Source organism: Nycticebus coucang, chromosome 17 (genome assembly GCF_027406575.1).
Source record: "Nycticebus coucang isolate mNycCou1 chromosome 17, mNycCou1.pri, whole genome shotgun sequence".
In the NCBI taxonomy this organism is placed as follows: Eukaryota; Metazoa; Chordata; class Mammalia; order Primates; family Lorisidae; genus Nycticebus; species Nycticebus coucang.
The window spans coordinates 1,008,601-1,033,949 of record NC_069796.1 but is presented as its reverse complement, the minus strand read 5'-3'; the positions used below and the strand labels follow the sequence as shown (position 1 = coordinate 1,033,949).

Genomic DNA, 25,349 nt, shown 5'->3' with positions numbered 1-25,349 from the left:
AGGTGAGTGGATTGCCTGAGCTCTTGAGTTCAAGACCAGCCTCAGCAAAAATGAGACCCCATCTCTATTAAAAATAGAAAACTGAGGCAAGAGGTTTGCTTGAGTCCAAGAGTTGGAGGTTGCTGTGAGCTATGATGCCATGGCACTCTGCCCAGGGCGACAGCTTAAAACTCTGTCTCAAAAAAAACAAAACAAAAAAAAAAAAACTTTACTTTGTAATACAGGCTTGTCTTGGAATGATTTTTTTTTTAGAATACTGAAAGGAACTTTTCTAGTCAAAACAGTGGAACTATCTGCTTTTCAGAGTCACACTGATGGAAAGATTTTCTGAAACCTTTTGTAGTTATTATGTCCATTATTTCATCAAACTTGTGTTTTATTTACCAATGCATATGTGCATGATATAAAATGTATTATGTAGGTCAGGGTCCAGAAAGCTTGAAAGCCATTGCTTGCCTTTGGCTACTACATTCATTTTTTTACCTACTACTTCCCAGCTTGTTTCTTCAGTCATGCTGAAGTGGATAGTGGTTTATAAAATAAATAACAGTCCTGATTCGGTGACTTTTAAGATTTAGTTTGGAGAGAGAGATACAGTGTATAAAAATATTTGCAATATTGTGAAGGAATTATTAATAATGTAATAATGTAAGCAAAATATTGTGGAAACGTGGGCCAGAACAGTGACCTGTATCTGGGAGACCAGAGAGGCTGAGCACAGTGCATGGTGTTTGGCGCATAGCACCAACTAGTAATCATAGTTTCCTTTCTTTCTTGAATAATTTATTTGGGACTGGATGCAGTGGCGCACACCTGTAGTCCCAGCTACTCGGGAGGCTGAGACAGGATGATCGCTTGAGTCCAGGAGTTCTGCGCTGTAGTGTGCTGTGCCAATTGGGTGTCCGCACTAAGTTAGGCATCAATATGGTGACCTCCTGGGAGGCGGGGGCCACCAGGTTGCCTAAGGAGGGGTGAACCGGCCCAGGTCGGAAATGGAGCAGGTCAAAGCTCCTGTGCTGATCAGTAGTGGGATCGCATCTGTGAATAGCCACTGCACTCCAGCCTGGGCAACATAGCGAGACCCTGTCTCTTAAAAAGTAAATAAATAATGAAAAAGTAATTTATTTTGGAAATTTTAGTAGATGTATATATTTTGTTCATAGACATTCCTGTATTTATACTTAATATGTCAATTCAAAGGACATCTTAACGCAGATTTTTAGGTAAAGATTTTGATCTTGAACTCAGGCAAAAGATCTGTGGTTTTTATCTCTAATAACTCAATATTGAAACCCTACTTTTTGTTGGGCACTTATGTTTTAATCTCTTTTTGTTTTCATGGTACTTTAAACTTCATTTTTTGAGACAGAGTCTCATGATGTAGCCCTCAGTAGAGTGCTGTGGCATCACAGCTCACAGCAACCTCTAACTCTTGGGCTCAAGTGATTCTCCTGCTTCAGCCTCCCCAGTAGCTGGGACTACAGGTGCCCACCACAATGTCCGGCTTTTTTTTTCTTTCTTCTTTTGTTTAGCAGACCCCGGGCTGGGTTTGAACGCACCAGCCCCGGAGCATGTGGCCGGCGCCCTAACAGCAGAGCTACGGATGCCCAGCCTTTAAACTTAATTTAAAAAAATTTGATTTCATGTCATTCTTACTGAACAGAATATTTTTTTCTGGTCATTCAAGTTATTAAGAACGCTGACTTAGAATAACTTGGGAATATGGGGGAGAATATTGGCCTCTGTGCCAAAAGCACCTGTGAGGATATGAGCTTGGAGTATTTTGTCCTCCTTTTCCTGTTGTGAGCTGCAGACTTTGAAGGAAAACTAAGAAGGGCCAAAAAAGGGAGCACCTCCTAACTGAGACAGCTGCCACTGCATAAGCTTCTGAGAAGCACAGACCGGCGTTCTCGTGTCTCTGTGCTGGAGCATCAGCCCACAGCCCACCCATTACGGGGAGCTTGTGCTGAGCACTCTGCTTGCCTGTTGGCCACGACACTGGGACTTCTATTACTGAAGAAAACATGACAACATGCAGAATTGGTCAAATAGCAGTTTTTGAGGCAGCCATTATACATAATTGGCATTTAATTTCTTTTCCTTAACATCCATTTCTTTCCCCCTTCACCTATCATCTACACATTGGCTTTTCAGATTTCCTAAAAGTTTTATGCAATTCCTACTTTTCTACCTTTCTAGTAGAAATGGCCAATTTATTGACTGATTAAATATTAGAGAATTTTATTTTTATTTTTCATGCCATTGAGTGTTTACTCATATTCATTTGACTTCTTTGGCTTTTAAATTTTCTCATCTTTGTATAGTTTACTACCTGCAAGTGAAATTTCACCATTTGGGGTAATAATGAAGAAAACTTGTGATATTGAAAAACATTTTTGTTTATTAATTTTTTTAAGTCTTGAGTTTAATCATATGTGCAATATGTATTTTTTTTTTTTTTTTTTTTTTTTGTAGAGACAGAGTTTCACTTTATGGCCCTCGGTAGAGTGCCGTGGCCTCACACAGCTCACAGCAACCTCCAACTCCTGGGCTTAAGCGATTCTCTTGCCTTAGCCTCCCAAGTAGCTGGGACTACAGGCGCCTGCCACAACACCCGGCTATTTTTTGGTTGCAGTTTGGCCGGGGCTGGGTTTGAACCCGTCCATATATGGGGCCGGCGCCTTACCCACTGAGCCACAGGCGCCGCCCTGTATTTTTTTTTTTTAATCATTTGAGAGTAGGTTGCAGAAAGCATATTTCTCACACTGTACATACTTGGCTGGAATGTTGCATCCTGGCTGCCCTTGTGTCCTCCAAGAGCATCACACCTGGAGTTCTGCCACCTGCCCAGCCCTTTGGTGGTCATGTGTGGAGTGGTTTGCCCACTATATTTTCAAATTTATCCATTATATTTAATAAGCAACTTAAGGGAAGGCTGTGTAAATAATTTATTCAATAAACTCTCCCCCCGGATTTAACATTCATTGATGATTCTTGCCCAAACCAAAATTTCCTATGATGATTGCAAAATGATATTTTTCTAACTCTGCCACCCTGTCCACTTTTACCAGTTAGCATTTAGAGCTTTCTCAGAGCCTTCTGTTAGTTTTTCTCATCAGGATGGACTCAGGAGTTCCTGCTTTTTTTTCTTTATTTAATGTGTGAGTCCCACATGGCTAGTGGAAGCCTCTGCAGGTTGGCTTTCACATCCTTTTGTCTTTCCATGTACTTTGTGTATGTCCTCATCTTTTATATTTCAGAGTATTTTCTTTTCAGCACAGATACATAGTTTAGGTTCATAGTGTACCTTCTCTGTCTCAGTTCTAGAACCTTACTACTTCTCAAAAGAGCTATATAGTTTATTTAAGGATGGCATAGTATTTAGAAATCAAGGTCTGGGTGCTAAGTGATTGTAAATTTAAATCTTCAAAGATGTGTTTACATTGGTTGATGTATAGAATATCAGAAGACATACAAAAATAAATGCAAAAGGTCATTTTTAAGCATTACTATTTGTGGTATCATTATTGGAAGCAAAACATTGATCCTGACTGTCCTGAAGCTGTAGCACCTGGACAGGGCAGTATGCACCTCTGCACAGAGAGTGGGTAATGCTTCTGCTGTGGGAGGATGGGCTTCCACAGAGGGCTGTGTGTGTAACATGCTGCCATTTATTTACAAGTTTAAAATATGTTAACAATGTTTATGAAAGGGGAAATATAAGTGTTCTTTTTCATAATTTTCTTATATTTGAAAGGAGGAAATAAACACTTTAAAAATAGTGATTATTTGGGAAAAGAGGACAGTGTAGAGGAGACAGGGATGGATGCTGAATTTCTGCCTGTAGCTTGTTTGGTAGTTCTGAAGTTGAATCTGAGTGAGTAAAGCAACATTAAATCAAAATCAGTAAAAAAGCAGTCCTTAAAAATAAATAAAAAGCAAGGGATCCAAATTTTTGGTCACATAGAAATAAATGACTTCAGCTGATGTTGACTATTTGAGTTGAGTGTTCCTGAGGACAAAAAGGATTGGAAACAGGCCAGCCTCTGATAGCACACACCTATAATCCTAGCACTTTGGAAGGCCAGGTAGGAGGATGCCTTGAGGCCAGGAGTTTGCCACCAGCCCGAGCAGTATACTGCCAGCCCGAGCAAGACCTGTCTCTACAGAAAATACAGAAGTTAGCCAGGCATGGTGATGCACACCTCTAGTCCCAGCTATTTGGGAGGCTGAGGCAGGGAGACTAGCTTGAATACTGAGTTTGAGGTTGCCGTGAGCTGTGAAGACACTATTACACTCTAGCCTGGGTAACAGTTGAGACCCAGTCTCAAAAAAAAAAAAAAAAAGCTAAGAAATCTTAGCTTTTAGTAACTTATTAGTAATAATAGTATTATTTTGAAAATAATATATTTTAATATATTATTTATGTAATATATATTATTTAATTTAATAATACTTATATATTTAATAAATATATTAAGTATATTTAATATATAATAATATTCTAAGATCAAGCAAGGAATTTTATTAGTGTCATTTTGAACCAAGAAACTCAACCCAGATGGTAATATGAAAATAAAATCAAAGAAGTAAAAAAACTAGCAATTTTGAATTTGAAGTGTAAATACCAATATGAATTCTTAGTTTATTTTCTCTAAAAATACATATATCCTGGCAAATTCCATTAAAAACTCATAAAAACCATGACCAGTCCACTAGAAATAGGCTTACCATGTATATAGATTGCAGTGTAATTCCCAGTTTAAATAGAAGTAGGAATTTTGATGAAATGGCTGAGTTAGAAATAGACAAGATGAGCCCCGTTCGTCTGGTCACACCAGAAAGACAAGTGGGTTGTAAAAGACTACTGGAAGTCTTGTCAGATGTACTTAGGAATTAATTAAAGGTGTCTTGTTGGTTAAAGATATGACAGGTTGGAAATTGACAAAGATGTTGACAGGACATTAAAAATTCATCAAATAAATTCAAATCCATGACTTTATAGTGAGACTTAAAGAATTACTGGTCTCTTTGATAGGTGTCTATAGTCTCACTGTGTCGCCCTCAGTAGAGTGCTGTGGCGTCACAGCTCACAGTGACCTCCAACTCGTGGGCTTAAGTGATTTTGAAAACTGGTAAATAAGACAAAGCAATGAAAATGCATTTTCTTCATGAACTGTGCCTCAGAGTTAACAAATGCAAGGGAAAGTTTATGGAAAGTATTCCATCTTAACACCTAATGAAATAATATATTGGGTAAATGAAGAATGATAAAATATTCCCACTTTATTGCTTATAATTAGATAATGGATAAAGCCGTATGGTCATCAGTGGCTGCTAACAATATTAAGTATGAGCTGACGGGAGATTTTATAATAGATGGAAAAGGCCAACAATACCTTAACCTCACACAGAAAGAGACAAGCAAACATCAGGGGCCTTCTGGTGGAAGTCACAACACCACTTATAAAATATTCTTATCAGGAACAATTGACCTTGAATCTGATGAAGCATCTCTATATGACAATCAGTTTGTAAGAAATACAAAGGGCAGAAAAGTGTGTTAAAGGACAGCATGGGTGCAGTTAGCACAATCCAAAAGGCAAGGATGCCTGCAAGAAAAGTTACCTGATTTCTTCCACCACATAGGTTGCAAGGAAAAAAGGAAGAGGGAACTTTCAGATTATTAAAAGAGATGTAAGAAACATGAAATCAGATAGAATGTGGGAATCTTGTTTAGGTGAGATTTCATTCAATTAGAAAAAACAAAATCGTAAGACCAAAGGAGTATTCTTGAGTGAACATTTAATACGTAATACAGGTAACTTAATGCTTAATATTGTATCTCAGTATAATACCAAAGAAATAAGTGATTTTTCAAGGTATGAGGCTTGTATTGGAGAGGTTTAAAGTAGTGCTGATTTTCATTTGAAATAGGATCTGTATGAGTTGGTAATTGGGGAAATAGATGATAGATATGGTATATAGCAATTCATTATATAACCCTGTAGATTGTATTTGAAATTTATATAATTCAATTGTAGTTTGTAAATATTGTAATTTTAAATACAATCTACAGGGTAATATAATGAATTGCTATATATCAATTGCTTTTATGAATGGCATCTCTTTTGTGCCAGAGAAACTTTTATTTGAATTGCTGCTTTTTGTTTTAAGTGTGATTTTTTTTTTTTTCTTTTGTGTATTTTTTTTTTTTTCCCCAAATTGATATAGGGATAGGCTACATTGTTCTCACTCCCAGGATAAAGTTCCATTTGTAGACAAGCCCCTCGCCCAGGGGGCATGTTAAACACCTTCCCGATGTGCACATTAGGTGAGATTTCGCCTCATGTCCTCCCTTTTCCCTCTTCCCTCTCCCCCTCGAATAATGTTTTATTGTTCCTAGGAACATGTAATTGTTTATATATTGATTTCATATTAATATGGAGTACATTGGATATTTATTTTTCCATTCATGTGATACTTTACTAAGAAGAATGTATTTCAGTTCCGTCTAGGCAAATGTAGAAGAGGTAAAGTCTCCATCTTTTTTAATGACTGAATAATATTCCATGATATACATATACCATAGTTTGTGGATGCATTCATAGGTTGATGGGCACTTAGGTTGGTTCTATGACTTGGCAATTATGAATTGAGCTGCAATAAACATTCTAGTGCAGATGTCTTTGTGGTAAAATGATTTATGTTCTTCTGGGCAGATACCTAGTAATGGGATTGCAGGATCAAATGGAAGGTCTACTTTTAGATCTTTGAGGATTCTCCATATTTCTCTCCAAAAAGGCTGTATTAGTTTGCAATCCCACCAGCAGGGTAGAAATGTTCCCATCTCTTACTGTAAGTAGTATTTCTACTTAATTTACCCTAAGAAAACAATATAATTTTTTTTTTTTTTTTGAGACAGAGTCTCACTGTGTTGCCGTCAGTAGAGTGCTGTGGCGTCAACAGCTCACAGCAACCTCCAGTTCATGGGCTTAAGTGATTCTCTTGTCTCAGCCTCCCAAACAGCTGGGAGTACAGGCGCCTGCCACAATGCCCAGCTGTTTTTTGTTGACAGTTGTTGTCGTTTAGCTGGCCCAGGCTGGTTTCGAACCTACAAGCATCGGTGTATGTGACTGGCACCATAACCACAGTGCTACAGCGCTGAGCCAAGAAAACAATATAATTTTATCACAGCACCAATAAATACAATGGTGGTTTTTCTTTTGTAAACTAAGGAAAGTGAGGGAAAGAACTCACTTTTTTTTTTTTAGAGACAGAGTCTCACTTTATTGCCCTTGGTAGAGTACTGTGGCATCACAGTTCACAGCAACCTCCAGCTCTTGGGCTTAGGTGATTCTCTTGCCTCATCCTCCCTAGTAGCTGGGACAACAGGTGCCCACCACAACGCCCGGCTAAGAACTCAATGTTTTTTTTTGCAGTTTTTGGCCGGGGCTGGGTTTGAACCCACCGCTTCCAGCATATGGGGCTGACGCCTTACTCCACTGAGCCACAGGTGCCACCAGAACTGAGTGTTTTTAATAATTCACCTACCACGGGCGGCACCTGTGGCTCAGTGAGTAGGGCGCCGGCCCCATATGCCGAGGGTGGCGGGTTCAGACCCAGCCCTGGCCAAACTGCAACAGAAAAATAGCCGGGCGTTGTGGCGTGTGCCTGTAGTCCCAGCTGCTCGGGAGGCTGAGGCAAGAGAATCGCGTAAGCCCAAGAGTTAGAGGTTGCTGTGAGCCGTGTGATGCCACGGCACTCTACCCGAAGGCGGTACAGTGAGACTCTGTCTCTACAAAAAAAAAAATAATAATAATAATTTACCTACCACTCTATTAGTGTTGTGCCAGTGAGATTTAATATTCTTAATAAGGATAACTTTTAAGTGCTGTACAGATAGTAAGTTGTATAAAAGATTAGTATTTATTATTAACTAAAATGTTAGTTGGAGCTCCAGCAATTTTTTTTTATAACCAAATGGTAAATTGTGAGTTTTATATTAGCATATATGCCTATCTCTTTGATTTATTCAGTCTTTTTCTACCCATGAAACATACTTTGAGTGCTCACCATGCAGAGAACAGTAGTTGGGAATCCCAGCACTCAGGAGCATGCATGGTGTCAGGACACTACAACCACAGCAGAGCACTCCTGTGAGCACACTGCCTGTGCTCACAGCCATGGGACTGGTGTGTACAGGAAGTCTGTGCCTTCTAAGGAAGGGTACTGATTTAATGTTGGGTTGAGATAGAGCTGGAAGTGATTTGTTGGAGGACTAATTGTGAAGTGGAACTCAAGAATTACAATGCAAAGAGAAGGAATGGTGCAAAAGCAGGAAGGGAGAAGAGAAACTGGTTCTCAGAGACTGATGTGCAGCTGCAGAGCTCCAGCTACGTGTCTGCGTGGGGAACTGGCTGGCAGCAGGTTGGAGAGGTTAGGCAGAGGCAAATTTCTGAAAGCCTCATAGGTGCTTGAACTTTGTTTCAAACTGAAGACTTACAAAAGAAATTTAGGCCATGGTCAGCTTTTTATTTTAGAGCATTTGTAGCAGTTAGGGAGAAGCTTTTTACCTGGTTCAGCTCAGAATTTTATGTGTAAATATGGATTTTTTTCTTCTGTATTTTTGAATTTTCATTTTATGAGAATTATGCAAAGCATTTTTATTAATTTCAGACTGAAGACTCTTCCCAGAATTAGTTTCTACAAGAATAGCATTTTCTTCTCCCACCCAAGTGCAGACCAGGCCTGACCTTACTTAGCTGCCGAGATCAGGCCCATTCAGGCCATGAGCAACAGTGCTTTGTTCTAAATGTTCTCTGATGCTGACTGTGAGACCAGACTTAACTGTATTTTCAGTGCTCCTGACAAACCTGGATCAGTTGTCTTAAACATAACACAGCATGGTATTAGTTTACATGACTGTCTTCAAGATTAAAAATTCTTTTAATGGTGAGGACTTTACCTCATCTCGGTCTGCTAGCACATGATAGTTCTCAGTAAAGTTCATTGAAATGAAAGATTTCTTGGCCTGGTGCCCGTAGCACAGTGGTTACGGCTCCAGCAGCATACACTGAAGATGGCGGGTTTGAACCCAGCCTGGGCCAGCTAATCAACTGCAACAAAAAAAATAGCTGAGCATTGTGGCAGGCACCTGTAGTCCCAGCTACTTGGGAGGTGAGGCAAGAGAATCACCTAAGCCCAAGAGTTGGAGGTTGCTGTAGCACTCTATCGAGGGAGACATATTGAGACTCTGTCTCCAAAAAAAAAAAGAAATGAAAGATTTTTTTTGCCTTAGTGGGTTAAAGGAAAAAAATAAAATCATATGCCAGGAAAAATATCTTCCCTTATAATCCTTACTAAAATTTCTTTCATGGGATGCAAGTATACTGTGGCTTTAAAAAAAATAATAAAATGTACTATGCTGTCTTCTGACCTCAGAACGTGTGATGAAAGGGTAAAAATTGTGGCAAAAGTGACCTTAATAGCGTGACACTTTGAAGAAAATAAGTATATTTTTTTTGGTTTGACTTTGTAATTTTATTTTAAATCATTACAGGTACATAATAGTTCTATATCTGCATAGGGTACATGTTATGTTTTGATATAGGCATACACTATGAATTAAAGAAATCAGGGTTATTGTATCTATCACCTCAGGTATTCAACATTCTCTGTATTAGGAAGATTACAGTTCTATTCTTTTAGTTATTTTAAAGCACACCCTAGCTCTGCTGTCTCCAACCCCTGGGCCAGGCTTCGGGCTGGTGGCTGCTGGGAACTGGACTGCGCAGTGGGAGGTGGGAGCGTGCACCTTCTGCCCATCTCCACCCGACCCCACCTCCTGCTAGACCAGCAGCGCTTAGATTCTTCCAGGAGTGTGAGCTTTGCAACACCGTGCATAGTGGGGTGTCTAGGTGAGGTGCTCCATATGTGATGCCAGGTGGTGCTGAGGTGCTGGTGTTACCCTGGGACTGTCTAGTTGCAGCAAAGCCAGCTTAGGGCTCCCACTGATCTTGCATAATGGATAGCTGTATTATTTTACTACATATTACAGTGTAGTGATAAGAATAAAATGTGCAATAAATGTAATGCTCTTGAGTCATCCTGAAATCATCAACTCCCCCTACCTCTTCATCCCGTGTCTGTGGAAAAATTGTCTTCCATGAAACCGGTCCCTGGTGCCAAAAAATGTTAGGGACTACTACTGTAGCTTATTGTTGAATATAGTCACTTCATTGTGCTGTTAAAGACTACTGTTCAGTCTATCCATCTAGATACATATTTGTATCTATTAACTGTCCTCACTTGTCTCCCCCAGCCTCTCCAGTAACCTCTGTATACTCCATGAGATCAGTTTTTAATGTTTTCCTCCCACATTTGTCCAGTCCTGTCTGTGATTTTCAAAAGTGCCACCAGATGGAGATGCTACTCTAAGAAAACAGATTGAAAAATAAAAATAACTCTTATCAAGTACTTAATATACTTTCTACATGGAAACAGAAAAATAAAAGTTTGCAAAGACTTCCGATTCTACAAGTTAGGTACATAAATGCTTAAAAGTATGAACAAAGGCCAGGTATAAGACATGGAGATTTGTCTTTCTGTGCTTGTCCTGTTTCATTTCACATAAAGTTCTCCAGTCCCATCTGTATTCCATTAGTTTTTCAAAACATAGATATGCTGGTTTATACTTTATAATTACTATTACTATTATCTTTGTTATTTTGGAAACAGAGTCTTGCTCTATAGCCCTGGATAAAGTACAGTGGCATCATCATAGCTCACGGGTTCAAGTGATCTTCCCATTTCAGCCTCTCAAGTAGCTGGGATTACAGGTGCATGCCACCACACCTGGTTATTATTTCTAAGTTTTATAGAGATGAGTTCTTGTTCTTGTTCAGTCTTATCTTGAACTCCTGACCTCAGTCTGTCCTCCTGTCTTGGCCTCCCACAGTGGGAGGACTACAGGCATAAGCCATTGTACCCAGCCTTTGTTCATACTTTTAAGCATTTGTGTACCTAACTTGTAGAATCAGAATTCTTTGCAAACTTTTATTTTTCTATTTCCATGTAGAAAGTATGTTAAGTACTTGATCTGGGAATAAAAAGAGTTATTTTTAAGTTTTCAGTCTGTTTTCTTAGAGTAGCATCTCCATCTGGTGGCACTTTTGAAAATCACAGAGGACTGGACACAGTGCTTTCCTATTCCCGTACTAGCTGCACTACCTGTGCCTTCATATAAAACCAGACGGAGTTACATCAAAAGCTGACTCCACCACGTGAACCAGAAATCTAATGAACCAGAAATCTACAATTTCAATAATTCAAAAGTAAATACCATGTAAACAAGTGATTGGGGGGGGGGGTATAATAATTTGCAAAATCAATTGTTTAGTCCAGACTATTTCTAGGCTATCTTAAACTATGATTTAAAAATGGAAAAAAAAAACAGTTTCTCAATGAAATGTTAATTGCTTTCATATGTAAATGTGTAGATGTTAGGAAATATGGGCACTTGGGTTGTTTCCACGCATGTCTTTGTGATTGTAAAGTGTGCTGCCATAAACATTGGAGCATGTGTCTTTATTATGCAATGTCTTGGCCAGGCATGGTGGTTCACACCTGTAATCCCAGCACTCTGTGAGACTGAGGTGGGTGGATTTCTTGAGCTCAGGAGACCAGCCTGAACAATAGTGAGAACCTATCTCTACTAAAAGTAGAGAAACTAGCTGGGTGTGGTGTCAGGTACCTGTAGTCCCAGCTACTAGGGAGGCTGAGGCAGGAGGATCATTTGAGCCCAAGATTTTGAGGTTTCTGTGAGCTACGATGAGACCAGGACGATGTACTCAGGGGCAACAGAGTATAACTCTGTCCAAAAACAGTCTTTTTTTCCTTTGTTTTTATTTATTATTTTTTTAAATTTTGTCTATACATGTACATGTGTTTATTTGGTTTCCACTTTTTGCCTTCACAGAATTAAAAAGGCTTAAAATTTAATAACAATAACAATGTTTAAAATAAGGACTAGAAACAAAAAAACACATAAAGAGCAAAGATAAATACATTCAGAAAAGAAATCAGACGATTGCTGCAATGAAATATTGAGCAGTAATAACAATGCAAAAAAAGTAACATTCGCATTGTCAGATAAGAGTATGTCTATCATAGAATGCTTTGACTCTGAGGTTCAGTATGGAGTCATCAGTTAACTGCTTATTTTTTTTTCCAAAGTCTCAAAAAATGCACAACTAATATTTATAAATAAAAACAACAGATAATTTCAAAAAACAGATCATGCCAAATCTTACACACAATAGAAAAAGAAGAAATACTTCAAAATCATTCTATTTTATCTGGATACACCTGATATTAAAATTGGAAAAAATATATGTATATGTGTGTGTGTATATATATATATATATATATATATATATGTATGTAGTTAGAGTCTATAGAGTGCAGTGGCATCACAGCTCACAGCAACCTCCAACTCCTGGGCTTAGGTGATTCTCCTGCCACAGCCTCCCGAGTAGCTGGGACTACAGGCGCCCGCCACAATGCCCAGCTATTTTTTTGTTGCAGTTTGGCCAGGGCCGGGTTTGAACCTGTTACCCTTGGTATATGGGGCCCGCACCCTACCCACTGAGCCACAGGTGCCGCCCAGAAAAAATATAAAGGGAAATTACAAACATATTTCACTTACAAATGAGGATGCAGTATCCTAAACAACATATTAACAAGTTGAATTAAAAATTAATGTTCAAGTAATGTACTTTGGTCAAAATTAAATCCAATTTATGTGAGAATTTTCTTCTCCTTTCCCTCACCCCCACCCTTCTTCTCTCTCTGTCTGTTCTCTCCTTCCCCCATGCCCCACCATGTCATTAATTGTCTTTTTTATTTTTATTTTATTTTGGAGACAGTTTCTTACTTTGTCACCCTCGGTAGAGTGCTGTGGTGTCACAGCTCACAGCAACCTCAAACTCCTGGGCTTAAGCAATTCTCTTGCCTCGGGCCCCCAAGCAGCTGGGACTACAGGCACCCGCCACAATGCCCCACCATTTTTTTGTTGCAGTTGCGATTGTTGTTTTAGCAGGTCCAGACCAGATTCCAACCCACCAGCTCCGGTGTATGTGGCTGGCACCCTAGCTGCTGAGCTACAGATGCCGAGCCCTTTTTTTTTCCTTTGCATAAATACCTAGTACAGAGATTTGCAGGATCAAATGGTAGGTATACTTTTAAGTTCTTTGAGGAATCTCCATACTACTTTCTATAGAGGTTGGAGTAGCTTGCAACTCCAACTTGTTGCTCCACAACATTGTGTTCCATGCCAACATTTGTTGTTTTGGACTTTATCATGTAGCCTTTCTCCCTGGGGTTAGGTGATATCTCAAAGGCGGTTTGATTCGCATTTCCCTGTGAATTAGAGGTGTTGAGCATTCTTTCATGTGGTGTTGGCCATTTGTCTGTCAGACAGATTTGTTCATGTCACTTTCCCAACTTTTAATGGAGTTATTTGATCTTTTCTTATTGATTTGCTTGACTTCTTTGTAGATTGTGGTTATCAGTTTTTTATTGGATGTATAGCAGGCAAATATCTTCTCCCATTCTGCGGGTTATCTATTTGTTGATTTTAGTCTTATTCTCCTAGTATGATAGAACCGTTGATACATACTCTTGAAGATAAGCAGAAAGTATGAAAATTTTTTCAACTTCTTACTATAAAAATTTTTAACTCATTTAATCTCTACACAATTCTCGCTTTATAATTACATAACCCTTTAAAGGTGGGTACCATGGCTTAAATTTCTCTTCTTCCACATTTTTAGCCCAGTAATCCTGTACTTGGTAGATTTTGCTTGTTAATCTTAATGCTTCTGTTTTAGCTAGAAGTGTATTAAATCTATCAAATATGTCTTATTACTATGGATTAACTATTAATTTACTTCTATTTGGGCACAGAGTTGAAATATGAAACAAATTTAACAATTTGGGGCTTTCTGATGACTTTTATGAAAGATTAAATTTGTAATGGATTTTTGTTTGAAATTTATTTTCACATTCTAGCCAGTCGGATGATGATTCGGGGTCGGCTTCAGGCTCTGGCTCTGGTTCGAGCTCTGGAAGCAGTAGTGATGGGAGCAGTAGCCGGTCAGGTAGCAGTGACTCCGACTCTGGGTCTGAGTCGGGCAGTCAGTCGGAGTCTGAGTCAGACACTTCCCGAGAAAACAAAGTGCAAGCAAAACCGCCAAAAGTTGATGGAGCTGAGGTAATAAAACAGCCAGTGAAAGCTGGATGGAGTTTTTTGTATTACCTTGGAAAAATTTAAAGGATTGGTTTATACCATTCTTAATCTAGCTTTTAGAAAAAACAAAAAACATTTTAGACATTAAAATGTACTTTAGGTGATTCTCAAATGTGTTGCTGTGTATCTGTAGATTAAATTGACGTGGAAGAGAGATGTGACTATAAAGCAGCAAGGGTGAAATACACAAGTAAAACTTTTTTGGTCTCTTAGGCAGAAGTTGAGTTTCATAAAGTCTCCAGATCTGCTTACTAACCTTATAGAGCATGGCCTCTGCTTCCAAGATCTTCGGAGAAGATTCTTTATTGCTAATAGTAGGATTTAATAGAACTCAGATTCCTCAAGTATAGTTGGTAGATTAGGGTAAGGGTTCTGTTTGAAATAAGCTACTGTTACACAGTACATACCAAAATGGGTCTATATTTCATGATCGTGTACAGTGTTACCAGTGCATGATGAGATCAGATGCTTGAACCAGAATATAAATCAACACAGATTCTTTAAGAGAGAAAATCTTACTGTAAAAAAAGTCTACTGAACTAAAACAGTGTGCTGTGACATAGGGGAATTATATCCTGGCTCTTTCCTTTTACCAAACACCAGTAAAATAAAGTGCTAATGAGCAGTATGGCAGGTCATCACTTTGTTTTTGAAAATAATGCACTTACCACCAAGTGGATATTGATGGATTTGGGCTGTGAAATTTAGTACATCATACATTTTTTATATACAGCTGAAGCTCAGCATTTTACTTTAATTACATTATAATATATTACATAAGAGTAGGAAAAGTAGTCTTAATTTATAATTTTGAGCCAGAGAAATGTTAGTACAAGTGTTTCAATGAATTGACCTTCTCCCCAGTTCTCTTTTACTTCTTTACTGGTTCATGTTTCTGTTGCAGTTCTGGAAGTCTAGCCCTAGTATTCTGGCTGTTCAGAGATCTGCAATGCTTAAGAAGCAGCAGCAGCAGCAGCAGCAGCAGCAGCAGCAACAGGCCTCATCTAACAGTGGCTCAGAAGAGGTGAGCCTCAGTATGTGCTGCTGTTACCTTACCTGAGAGTAAATATGGTGACTGTTCGTGTAACTGGTGTTTATGAAAACAAGTATTTTGAAAGAATAGATAGGAAGTACTTGAAATACATGTATTAAGCATCTTGAAATTTAGATATTTCGTTATTTAATAATTTTGCTTTTAGGGATTAGTCCAAAATAATTAGTGGGAAATTTATGTGCATTTGTTCATCACAGCAAAACTATAAATAAACTAAACATGAAATCTAAGGAAATAATTATGAAATGTGTCAGACATGTATGTACACAGACATCTTTGGATAGAGAAATATTATACCATTAAAATATATTTGTAACTTTAAATATATATGCATTTTTCTTTCTTTTTTTTGGAGACAGTCTCACTATGTCATTCTGAGTAGTGTGCTGTGGCATCACAGCTTACAGCAATCTCAAACTTTTAATTTATTTATTTATTTATTTATTTTTTGAGACAGAGTCTTACTATGTCGCGCCCTTGGTAGAGTGCTGTGGCATCACACAGCAACCTCAAACTCCTGGGCTTAAGCGATTCTCTTGCCTCACCCTCCCAAGTACTACAGGCACCCACTACAATGCCCAGCTATTTTTGTTGTTGTTGTAGTTGCCATAGTCGTTTGGTAGGCCCAGGCCGGGCTCGAACCCTTGGTGTATGTGGCTAAAGCCCTACCCACTGAGCTACAGGTGCTGCCCTTTACTACCTATCTTAATTTGCAATAAAAATATTAATTACTTTAAGCTAGTTAATGATATAAGTAAAACTGGATGAAAGGCTTTATAGGAACTGTTACAAAGCAAATGTTAAATTATATAACAAGTAAAAGTTTGATATTATGGTTAAATTCTAATCGATAGTGGATGATACTGACTTTATTTTTTTCTGCAGGATTCCTCTAGCAGTGAAGATTCTGATGATACATCAAGTGAGGTCAAGAGGAAAAAGCATAAAGAGTAGGTTATTTTGTTAAACTGTCTACACTCTTAACAGGATAATTCTACTGATTTTGTATTTCTTCCTTTATGAAAACTGTAGAAAGTAGACTTATAAATTCTTGGTTTGTGACATTTTATAAATTAACATAGATCTTTAATTTTTTTTTCTTTTTTTAAGAGACTGACTGTGTCACCCAGGCCAGAGTACAGTGGTGTGAGTATAGCTCATTATAACTGTGCACTCCTGGACTTAAGTGATCCTTCTCCTGAGTAATGAGGGCTACAGGTTCATACCACCATGCCTGGCTCAGTTTTTAAATTTTCTGTAAAGATAATTTTTTTTTTTTTTTTTATTGTTGGGGATTCATTGAGGGTACAATAAGCCAGTTACACTGATTGCAATTGTTAGGTAAAGAGACAGATACCCACTTTGTCGCTCTCAGTGGAGTATGTGGCATCACAGCTCACAGCAACTTCAAACTCTTGGGCTCAAGTGATTCTTTTACCTCAGCCTCCCAAGTAGCTGGGACTACAGGCTATTTTTGGAGACAGGGTCTTGCTCTCGCTCAGGCTGGTTTTCAACCTGTGAGCTCAGGGAATCCACCTGCCTGGTCTCCCAAGTGCTGGGATTATAGGCGTGAGCCACCATGTCCAGCAGAGATGAGGTCGATATGTTGCCTAGGCTGGTCTTGAACTCCAGGGCTCAAACAGTCCCATTGTCCTAGCCTCCCAAATTGCGGGATTACAGACATGGGCCACCATGACAGGCTAAGTCTTAAATCCTTAATTTTTTTTTTTTTTTTTTTTTTTTTTTTTGTGTGTGACCATGTGATGTTATCACACCACTTCTTCATCTCCCCTTTCCATTCCCATTCTGATGCCCATTCCCATTTCCTTCTCACTGTTGCCCAGGCTAGAGTGCAATGGTGTTCTCATAGATCACAGTAACTTCTAACTCCTGGGCTCAAGTAATCATCCTGCCTCAGCCTCCCCAGTAGCTGGAGCTACAGGTTCCTGCCACCACACCTGGCTTAATTTTTTCTACTTTTGGTAGAAAGGGGGTCTCGCTCTTGGCCAGGCTGGTTTCAAACTTCTGACTTCAAGCGTTGGCCTCCCAGAGTGCTGGGTTACATGGTGAGCCCTGCTGTAGACCATATTTTACTCTCTGGTACTCGTGTAAATGGATGTATGTGGAGTCATCTGGTTTATCTTCTGTGAATCTTACTGTGTCATGTTTTTAATACATTTTTCTATACCATATTTTAAGCTTTTCTTAATGAACATGTACTATTTTAAAAGCAGTGGGTTTGAGGTTTTTTGTTTTTATTTTTATTTTTTTTGAGACAGAATCTCTGTCACCTGGGTTGAGTGCCATGGTATAGTAGCTCATAGCAACCTCAAACTACAGGGCTCAAGCGATTCTCTTGCCCCTCAGCCTTCTGAGTGGCTGGACTATAGTCACCTGCCACACCACCAGGCTAGTTTTTCTGTTTTTGGTATAGATGGGGCCTCCCTCTTGCTGGGGCTGGTCTTGAACTCCTGAGCTCAAGCATTCTACCTGTGTTGGCTTCCCAGAGTGCTAGGATTATAGGCATGCCAGCCATAAAAGACGTTTTTAAAAAATCATAGCCTCTATAAAATTAAAACGGAAGAATTAGAATTCTATTTTTAAGGGCAAGTATAATTAAGATTTTTAGAATTAAACCCTATGACTCTTAACTTAGCATAATGTATTTTCATCCATAATGAGAATAAAATGTCATTTATTTGCTGTTCACTAAGGTATAAATTAACAAATTTCAGAGTTATGAGAAAAATCTATGAATATTTTCCAGTATTTGTCTTACTCTACAGACACTATCTTTTAATGTGAATAAAAGCAGTATATAGATTTGATCATCTTTGCATTTTATTAGGGACAAAATTTGCTATATAAGTATAAATAAAAGTACTTTATAATTTTTATCTATAGTGAAGATTGGCAGATGTCTGGGTCAGGATCTCCATCTCAGTCTGGTTCAGATTCAGAATCTGAAGAACAAGATAAAAGTAGTTGTGATGAGACGGAATCTGATTATGAGCCAAAAAACAAAGTCAAAAGCAGAAAACCTCAAAACAGGTGAGTATAGTATGGTCTCTGTGATGGTGGAAATTGTTGATTATGGAAGGCATTCATTGTTTTGTATATAATTTCTCAAACCTTGTTTTGTGCTAACATTTCTGGAAAACACTTGTTTTTTCCCCTCTGTCCTTCCCTAGATCTAAGTCAAAAAATGGAAAGAAGGTTCTTGGACAAAAAAAGAGACAGATCGATTCATCTGAGGATGATGATGATGAGGAGGATTATGATAATGATAAAAGGAGCTCTCGTCGCCAGGCAACCGTCAACGTCAGCTACAAGGAGGACGAGGAGCTGAAGACAGACTCTGATGACCTGCTGGAAGTCTGCGGGGAGGATGTTCCTCAGCCGGAGGAGGAGGAGTTTGAAACCATAGAGAAGTTTATGGACTGTAGGATTGGCAGAAGAGCAGGTATTTTTTAAAAACACATTGTTTGGTTATTTAGATAATACATATTTATAAAGGTAAATAATTTCTTGGAGATTTTTCAGTTTTAAAAGTAAGAAGGTCAATTTTAATTCTATTTTACTTATTTCTTAGAAAAATACACTTTGCCTAGGTTGAGTGAGTTCTTTGGAGAAGATGCCCACAGAATGCTGTCGTGTTAGGTGTTGTCAGGTGTCTGACTCACTTGGGTTTGCTGCTGCTAAACAGGAGCTGTTGTTAGGGACTTTCAGTTTCACAAATGGAGTTTTGAAATTTTTTTCCTTTCATCTTAAATATGTAAATTATTTCTAGGTAATCTTGGCATGTAGTTTTTCAGGGTAATTTTAAATTATTTTAATTTCCAGTTATCAATCTTCTACTTATAGGTTTTTATAAATTAGTGTCTGATCTCAGGTGTATTTCTGTCTTTTGGCCTTGATTTTTTTTTTCCTAATTTTAATACTACACTTATTAAGTGAGGTAGATAATTCTTCAATTTTAAAATTCTGAGTTTCTTTTATCTGTGTGAAATATAAATTCCTATAAGTCTCTGTCTTGTTTCCCAGATACTTGACTTATTACTTGCTTATTTAATAGAGTCTGTATTTTAGTATTCCTATTCCTAAAATTTTGGGTTGAAATAGTCCTACAGAAGAGTTACATGAAGGTCTCGTGTTCTGCCCTCAGCTACCGGTGCTACTACAACCATCTATGCAGTGGAGGCAGACGGCGACCCGAATGCAGGGTTTGATAAAGACAAGGAGCCTGGAGAGACCCAGTATCTAATTAAGTGGAAAGGATGGTCCCACATTCATAACACTTGGGAAACAGAAGAAACTCTTAAGCAGCAGAATGTTAGGGGAATGAAAAAATTGGATAATTATAAGAAAAAAGATCAGGAAACAAAAAGATGGTAAATATGCTCTGTGTCATACTTTTTTTTAGTAGTCTAAGCTTTTTTGTTAATGAAGAATACATAATTGAGAATTAAATGATGGCCTAAAACAACTGTAGGCTTTATAGTATAGTTGTTCTTCTGTCTCTGCTGGTTCTGCGTCCTTAAATTCAACCAACTACTAATTGGAAATATTTGGGAGGAGTAATCCAAAAATAAATTCAGAAGCAATGTGTCAGCTACTTCTGTAGGTAGCATTTGTATTGTATTATGTATTATAGGTGTATCTGGAGATTAAAGTATATGGAAGGATAGGCATAGGTTATATGCAAATATTGTGCCTTTTTATGTAAAGGGCTTGAGCCTCTGTGGATTTTAGTATCTTCACAATCCTTAGCAGATACTGGGGGGATGAATGGTTTCCATCTCAAGGTAAAACTCTAAGGGGCAGCCATATCTAAACCTCTTTTTGAAAACAGCCACATAGAATGTGTCTCATATGTTACACATTCTTAAAGTTAAAAATTAATGGTGCTTTATTTCTGTTTCAAGTTCTTCATTGTTCAAACGTGGCCCACATGAAAAGGACGAAATGGGAGATTTTGTGTTACAGACAGTGATTGGGGGAATGGGTTAATTTTTTTTGAGACAGAGCTTCAATAGTGCTGTGGCATCACAGCTCACAGCAACCTCCAACTCCTGGGCTTAAGCGATTCTCTTGTCTCAGCCTCCCAAGTAGCTGGGACTACAGGCGCCTGCCACAGCACCTGGCTATTTTTTGGGTTGTAGTTGTCATTGGTGTTTGGCAGGCCCGGGCTGGATTTGAACCTGCTAGCTCGGGTGTATGTGGCTGATGCCTTAGCTGCTTGAGCTACAGGCACCCAGCCAGGGGGAATGGGTTAATTATGGGAGAGTTTGAAGCCTGGATTAATAATTTTTCAGGTTGAAAAATGCTTCTCCAGAAGATGTGGAGTATTATAATTGCCAGCAAGAACTTACAGATGATCTACATAAACAGTATCAAATAGTGGAACGTATCATTGGTTAGTAATAATTGATTCTCATTAAACTTTTGTATCTTCATGCTTTAAATCATCTGAAAAAGTCATACATTTATTGTTTACACATCAAATTCCATTGCTTGAGATTATTGTAAATTAGATGACTAATTTTTGTAGCTTTTACCAAGAATTGTCTCAGATTAAATGTAAAAATAAATACCTGATTTATTTCACAGCTCATTCCAATCAAAAGTCAGCAGCTGGTTATCCTGATTATTACTGTAAGTGGCAGGGCCTTCCATACTCAGAATGTAGCTGGGAAGACGGAGCTCTCATTTCCAAAAAGTTTCAGGCATGCATTGATGAGTATTTTAGCAGGAACCAATCAAAAACCACTCCTTTTAAAGATTGCAAAGTGAGTATTGTTTGATATTTTTAGTTATTAAAAATGTATCTATGCATTGTGAATATTACAAGCCTAAATAGGATAATAATGGTCCTGATTTCAAATAGAGTAAGGGAGAATGCTTCTTGGTTGGAAGGACTTGTAGGAATTGCGGTTCCTGTAATTGCTATTTAATCTGAAAGGTGGCATTGTCCTTGGTGAGTGGCACTATGTTAGAAGATGATAAAAATGTCTGAAAGTGGTAGTGATAGTGGTAGTTGTAAGGAGTAGGTGTGGAGACCAGATAGGGAAAATTACTTGGAAACTAGACATATGCTTAGTTTAAAAGGTAGCAGATATTCCCTTTGAAGGTGGGGAAGAAGAGGACAGAGCCATACAGAGTATCCGTGATTACCTTGCACAATACTTCTAGAGACTTCATAGTGTATCTCAAGTACTTATAATAGCTTTAAGGTCTGTGTTCTACTAGAATTTGTGTTCTTTTCTTTCTTTCTTTTTTTTTTTGGAGAGGAGAGTCTCAAGCTGTAGAGTGCTGTAGCATCATAGCTCACAGTAATCTCAAACTCTCGAGTGTAAGTGATTCTCTTGCCTCAGCTTCCCAAGTAGCTGGGACTACAGGTGCCTGCCACAATGCCAGGCTATTTTTTTGTTGTAGTTGTCGTTGTTTGGCAGGCCCGGGCTGGATTCGAACCCACCAGTTCCAGTGTATGTGGCTGGAAGTGTAGCTGCTGAGCTACAGGCACTGAGCCTAGAATTTGTTTTCTTATTACAAGATTTAATTAAATTCTTCATAATGGCAATTTAGAAATCAGAAATTGAATGGGAAATTAAGTCAGTTCTATGGTTTATTTCTAGCTCAGGAATGGAGCAATGGTTATGAAAAAATTTAACATAGCCTTTGTGAAATGAGTGAGACCCACGTATTTTGGTAGGAACTTAATTTTTATTTTAAAAGAAGAGGGCAAAAATAGTTTACTAATTACGCAGTGCATTCTTGTTAGAGGATTTGAAAGTTATTCTTTGAATCCTTAGACATATTTTAAGTCATGGAATCTCTAAGCTTGGTGATTTTAGATGAAATTTCAGAATTTATAGGAAACACTGCAATTTTCATCTTTTTGTATAATTTCTTTTGTTTAGTAATTCTGCATGTTAACATTTATTTCTACTAAAGGTATTAAAACAAAGGCCAAGGTTTGTAGCCTTGAAGAAGCAACCATCCTATATTGGAGGACATGAGGGTTTAGAATTAAGAGACTATCAACTAAATGGTTTGAACTGGCTTGCTCACTCTTGGTGCAAGTAAGTATATTTTGAATCATCTATTTAATTTGAGAGAGAAGAATTTTACAAATACAGTATTCAGAAAAAAATTGCTGTTAACTTAAAGTATGAGCCCCTTTGGCATTTTATATGCTGATCTTTGTATTTCCTAGTTTGTATAAGCAATACCACACAGGAAGAAGAGAATTCAGGAGAGTTTGACTTTAACTTGTTCGATTGTTGCAGTTCTTAAATTATTATTCTATTCAACTTAAAATCAGAATGTGTATACATGCCTGTTCCCACAGTTCCTGAATATTTCTTATGTTTCCTAGTTATATCTAATACCCCTTTAATCCTCTACATTTTTTCACTATCTGCTGGGGCCCACTGTCTACTCTTAACAGTATATGTAGTGGGGGGAGGAGCAAGACAGCAGCCAAATAACAGCTTTCTTGCAACTGGGCACAGTGAAACTGGGGAGAGAAGACTCTAGGCATCTCTGGCTTATGGGATCTGAAACATCCCTTTGAGGACACGGGGGGCCAGCGAGAGACTTCTGGACCTCATGAGGACAAAAACAGTGGAAAACAAGCAAGTGGTTGCGTGTGTTCGTTCGGACTAATCTCGCTGACAGCTGACTCATCAAAACCCTAGTCCAGAGGCCTAGTAACTTAAAGAGCAAGAGGAAGTGAAAGGAAAAGTAGGGCAAGGAAACAGATAAAAGAAAATACTTACGAGGAAGAATCAGCAGAAAAATCTTGGCAACATGAAAAACTAGTCCAGAGCAACCCCACCAAGGGACCATGAGGTAGCTACTGCAGAGGATTTCACCTATAAATGTTAGAAATGACAGAAAAGGAATTCAGAATACAGATGAAAACAATGAACGAAATGATAGAAACAATGAAGGAAACTACTGATGAGGTGGAAAATAACCAAAAGGAAGTCCAAAGATAATCAAATAAGATATGAACAATATGAAGAATATGGAAAGGATATAGCAGAGCTGAAGGAACTGAAGCAGTCCATTAGGGAACTTAAAGATGCAATAGAAAATATCAAAAACAGATTAGACCATGCAGAAGAAAGAATCTCAGAGGTAGAGGCCAAGGCTCTTGAGATAACTCATATAGTTAAAGTGGCAGAAAAGAGGAGAGAGAAAGCAGAACGTTCGCTGACAGAATTATGGGACCTTATGAATCATTCAAACATGAGTTATAGGTATCCCAGAAGGGGAAAAAGAATGCCCCAGGGCAGTGGAAGCCATACTAGAGAATATTATAAATGAAAATTTCCCAAATATCACCAAAGATTCCGACACACTCCTTTCAGAGGGATATCGGACCCCAGGTCACCTCAACTCTAACTGAGCTTTTCTAAGACACATTGTGATGAACCTGTCCAAAGTTAAGACAAAAGAAAAGATTCTGCAAGCTGCCAGGAATAAGTGCCAGTTGACCTACAGGGGCAAATCCATCAGGGTGACTTCAGGCTTCTCTAATGAAACTTTCCAAGCAAGAAGACAATGGTCATCTACCTTTAATCTACTCAAACAACAATCTCCATCCCAGAATTCTATATCCCACTAAGCTAAGCATTAAAATTGATGGAGAAATCAAATCAAATCATTTACTGATACACAAACATTGAGGAAATTTGCCACAACAGGACCAGCCCTACAGGAAAATACTTCAACCTGTTATATACACTGACCATCACAATGGATCAACAGCAAAGTAAGAACTCAGAAATTACAGGATAGAACTTAACTTCCATAATGATGGAAAAGATAAAACTAAGCAATGGACTCTCACAAAATAAGATGAATAGAACACTACTACACTTATCAATTATCTCAATATATGTTAATGCCTTGAATTCCCCACTGAGGAGGCATAGATTGGCTGACTGGATTAAAAAACACAAGCCATCCATTTGCTGTCTGTAGGAAACACACGTAGCTTCAAAAGACAAAACTCCAAGTTAAGGGACAGAACACAATTTTTCAGGCAAATGAAATGTAGAAGAAAAGAGTTGCAATCTTATTTTCAGATACATACGGATTTAAAGCAACTAAGGTAAAAAAAACAAAGATGCTCACTTTATATTGGTCAAGGGCAAAATACATCAAGAAGACATTTCGATTCTAAACATTTATGCACCCAACTTAAAATGCTTCCAGATTCTTGAAACAGACCTTACTCAGTCTGAGCAATATGATATCCGATAATACCATCATAACAGGGGACTTTAACACTCCTCTTACAGAGCTGGACAGATCCTCTAAACAGAAATTAAACAAAGATATAAGAGATTTAAATGAGACCCTAGAACAACTGTGCTTCATAGACGCATATAGAACACTCCACCCCAAAGACAAAGAATATACATTCTTCTCATTACCCCATGGAACATTCTCCAAAATTGATCATATCCTGGGGCACAAAACAAATATCAACAGAATCAAAATAATTGAAATTTTACCTTGTATCAGACCATAAGGCACTAAAGGTGGAACTCAACTCTTAACAAAACGTTCGACCCCACCCAAAGGCATGGAAATTAAACAGTCTTCTGTTGAATAACAGATGGGTGCAGGAAGAAATAAAACAGGAAATCATTAACTTCCTTGAGCATAACAACAATGAAGACAGAAGCTACCAAAACCTGTGGGATACTGCAAAAGCAGTTTAGAGAGGAAAATTTATCGCTTTAGATGACTACATTCGAAAAACAGAAAGAGAGCACATCGACAAACTCACAAGCCGTCTTATGGAATTGGAAAAAGAAGAACAATCTAAGCCTAAACCCAGCAGAAGAAAAGAAATATCCAAAATTAAATCAGAGATCAATGAAATATGAAAAGATCATTAAGAAAATTAATGAAACAAGGAGTTGGTTTTTTGAAAAAATAAAATAGATAAACCTTTGGCCAGAC

At 38.2% G+C, this 25,349-nt stretch overlaps 1 protein-coding gene across 2 annotated transcripts in view; it reads left to right on the top strand.

Moving 5' to 3' along the window:
* Window positions 1–25,349, top strand: part of CHD1 (chromodomain helicase DNA binding protein 1) — a 91,343-nt gene that overhangs the window by 20,052 nt on the left and 45,942 nt on the right. For both annotated transcript variants that reach the window (XM_053566638.1, XM_053566637.1), the window contains exons 3-11: window positions 14,074–14,275; window positions 15,216–15,335; window positions 16,251–16,315; window positions 18,270–18,416; window positions 18,557–18,828; window positions 19,531–19,756; window positions 20,681–20,781; window positions 20,976–21,154; window positions 22,320–22,447. In XM_053566638.1, coding sequence (XP_053422613.1) covers window positions 14,074–14,275; window positions 15,216–15,335; window positions 16,251–16,315; window positions 18,270–18,416; window positions 18,557–18,828; window positions 19,531–19,756; window positions 20,681–20,781; window positions 20,976–21,154; window positions 22,320–22,447 — 1,440 coding nt within the window. The remainder of the gene's footprint in view (window positions 1–14,073; window positions 14,276–15,215; window positions 15,336–16,250; window positions 16,316–18,269; window positions 18,417–18,556; window positions 18,829–19,530; window positions 19,757–20,680; window positions 20,782–20,975; window positions 21,155–22,319; window positions 22,448–25,349) is intronic.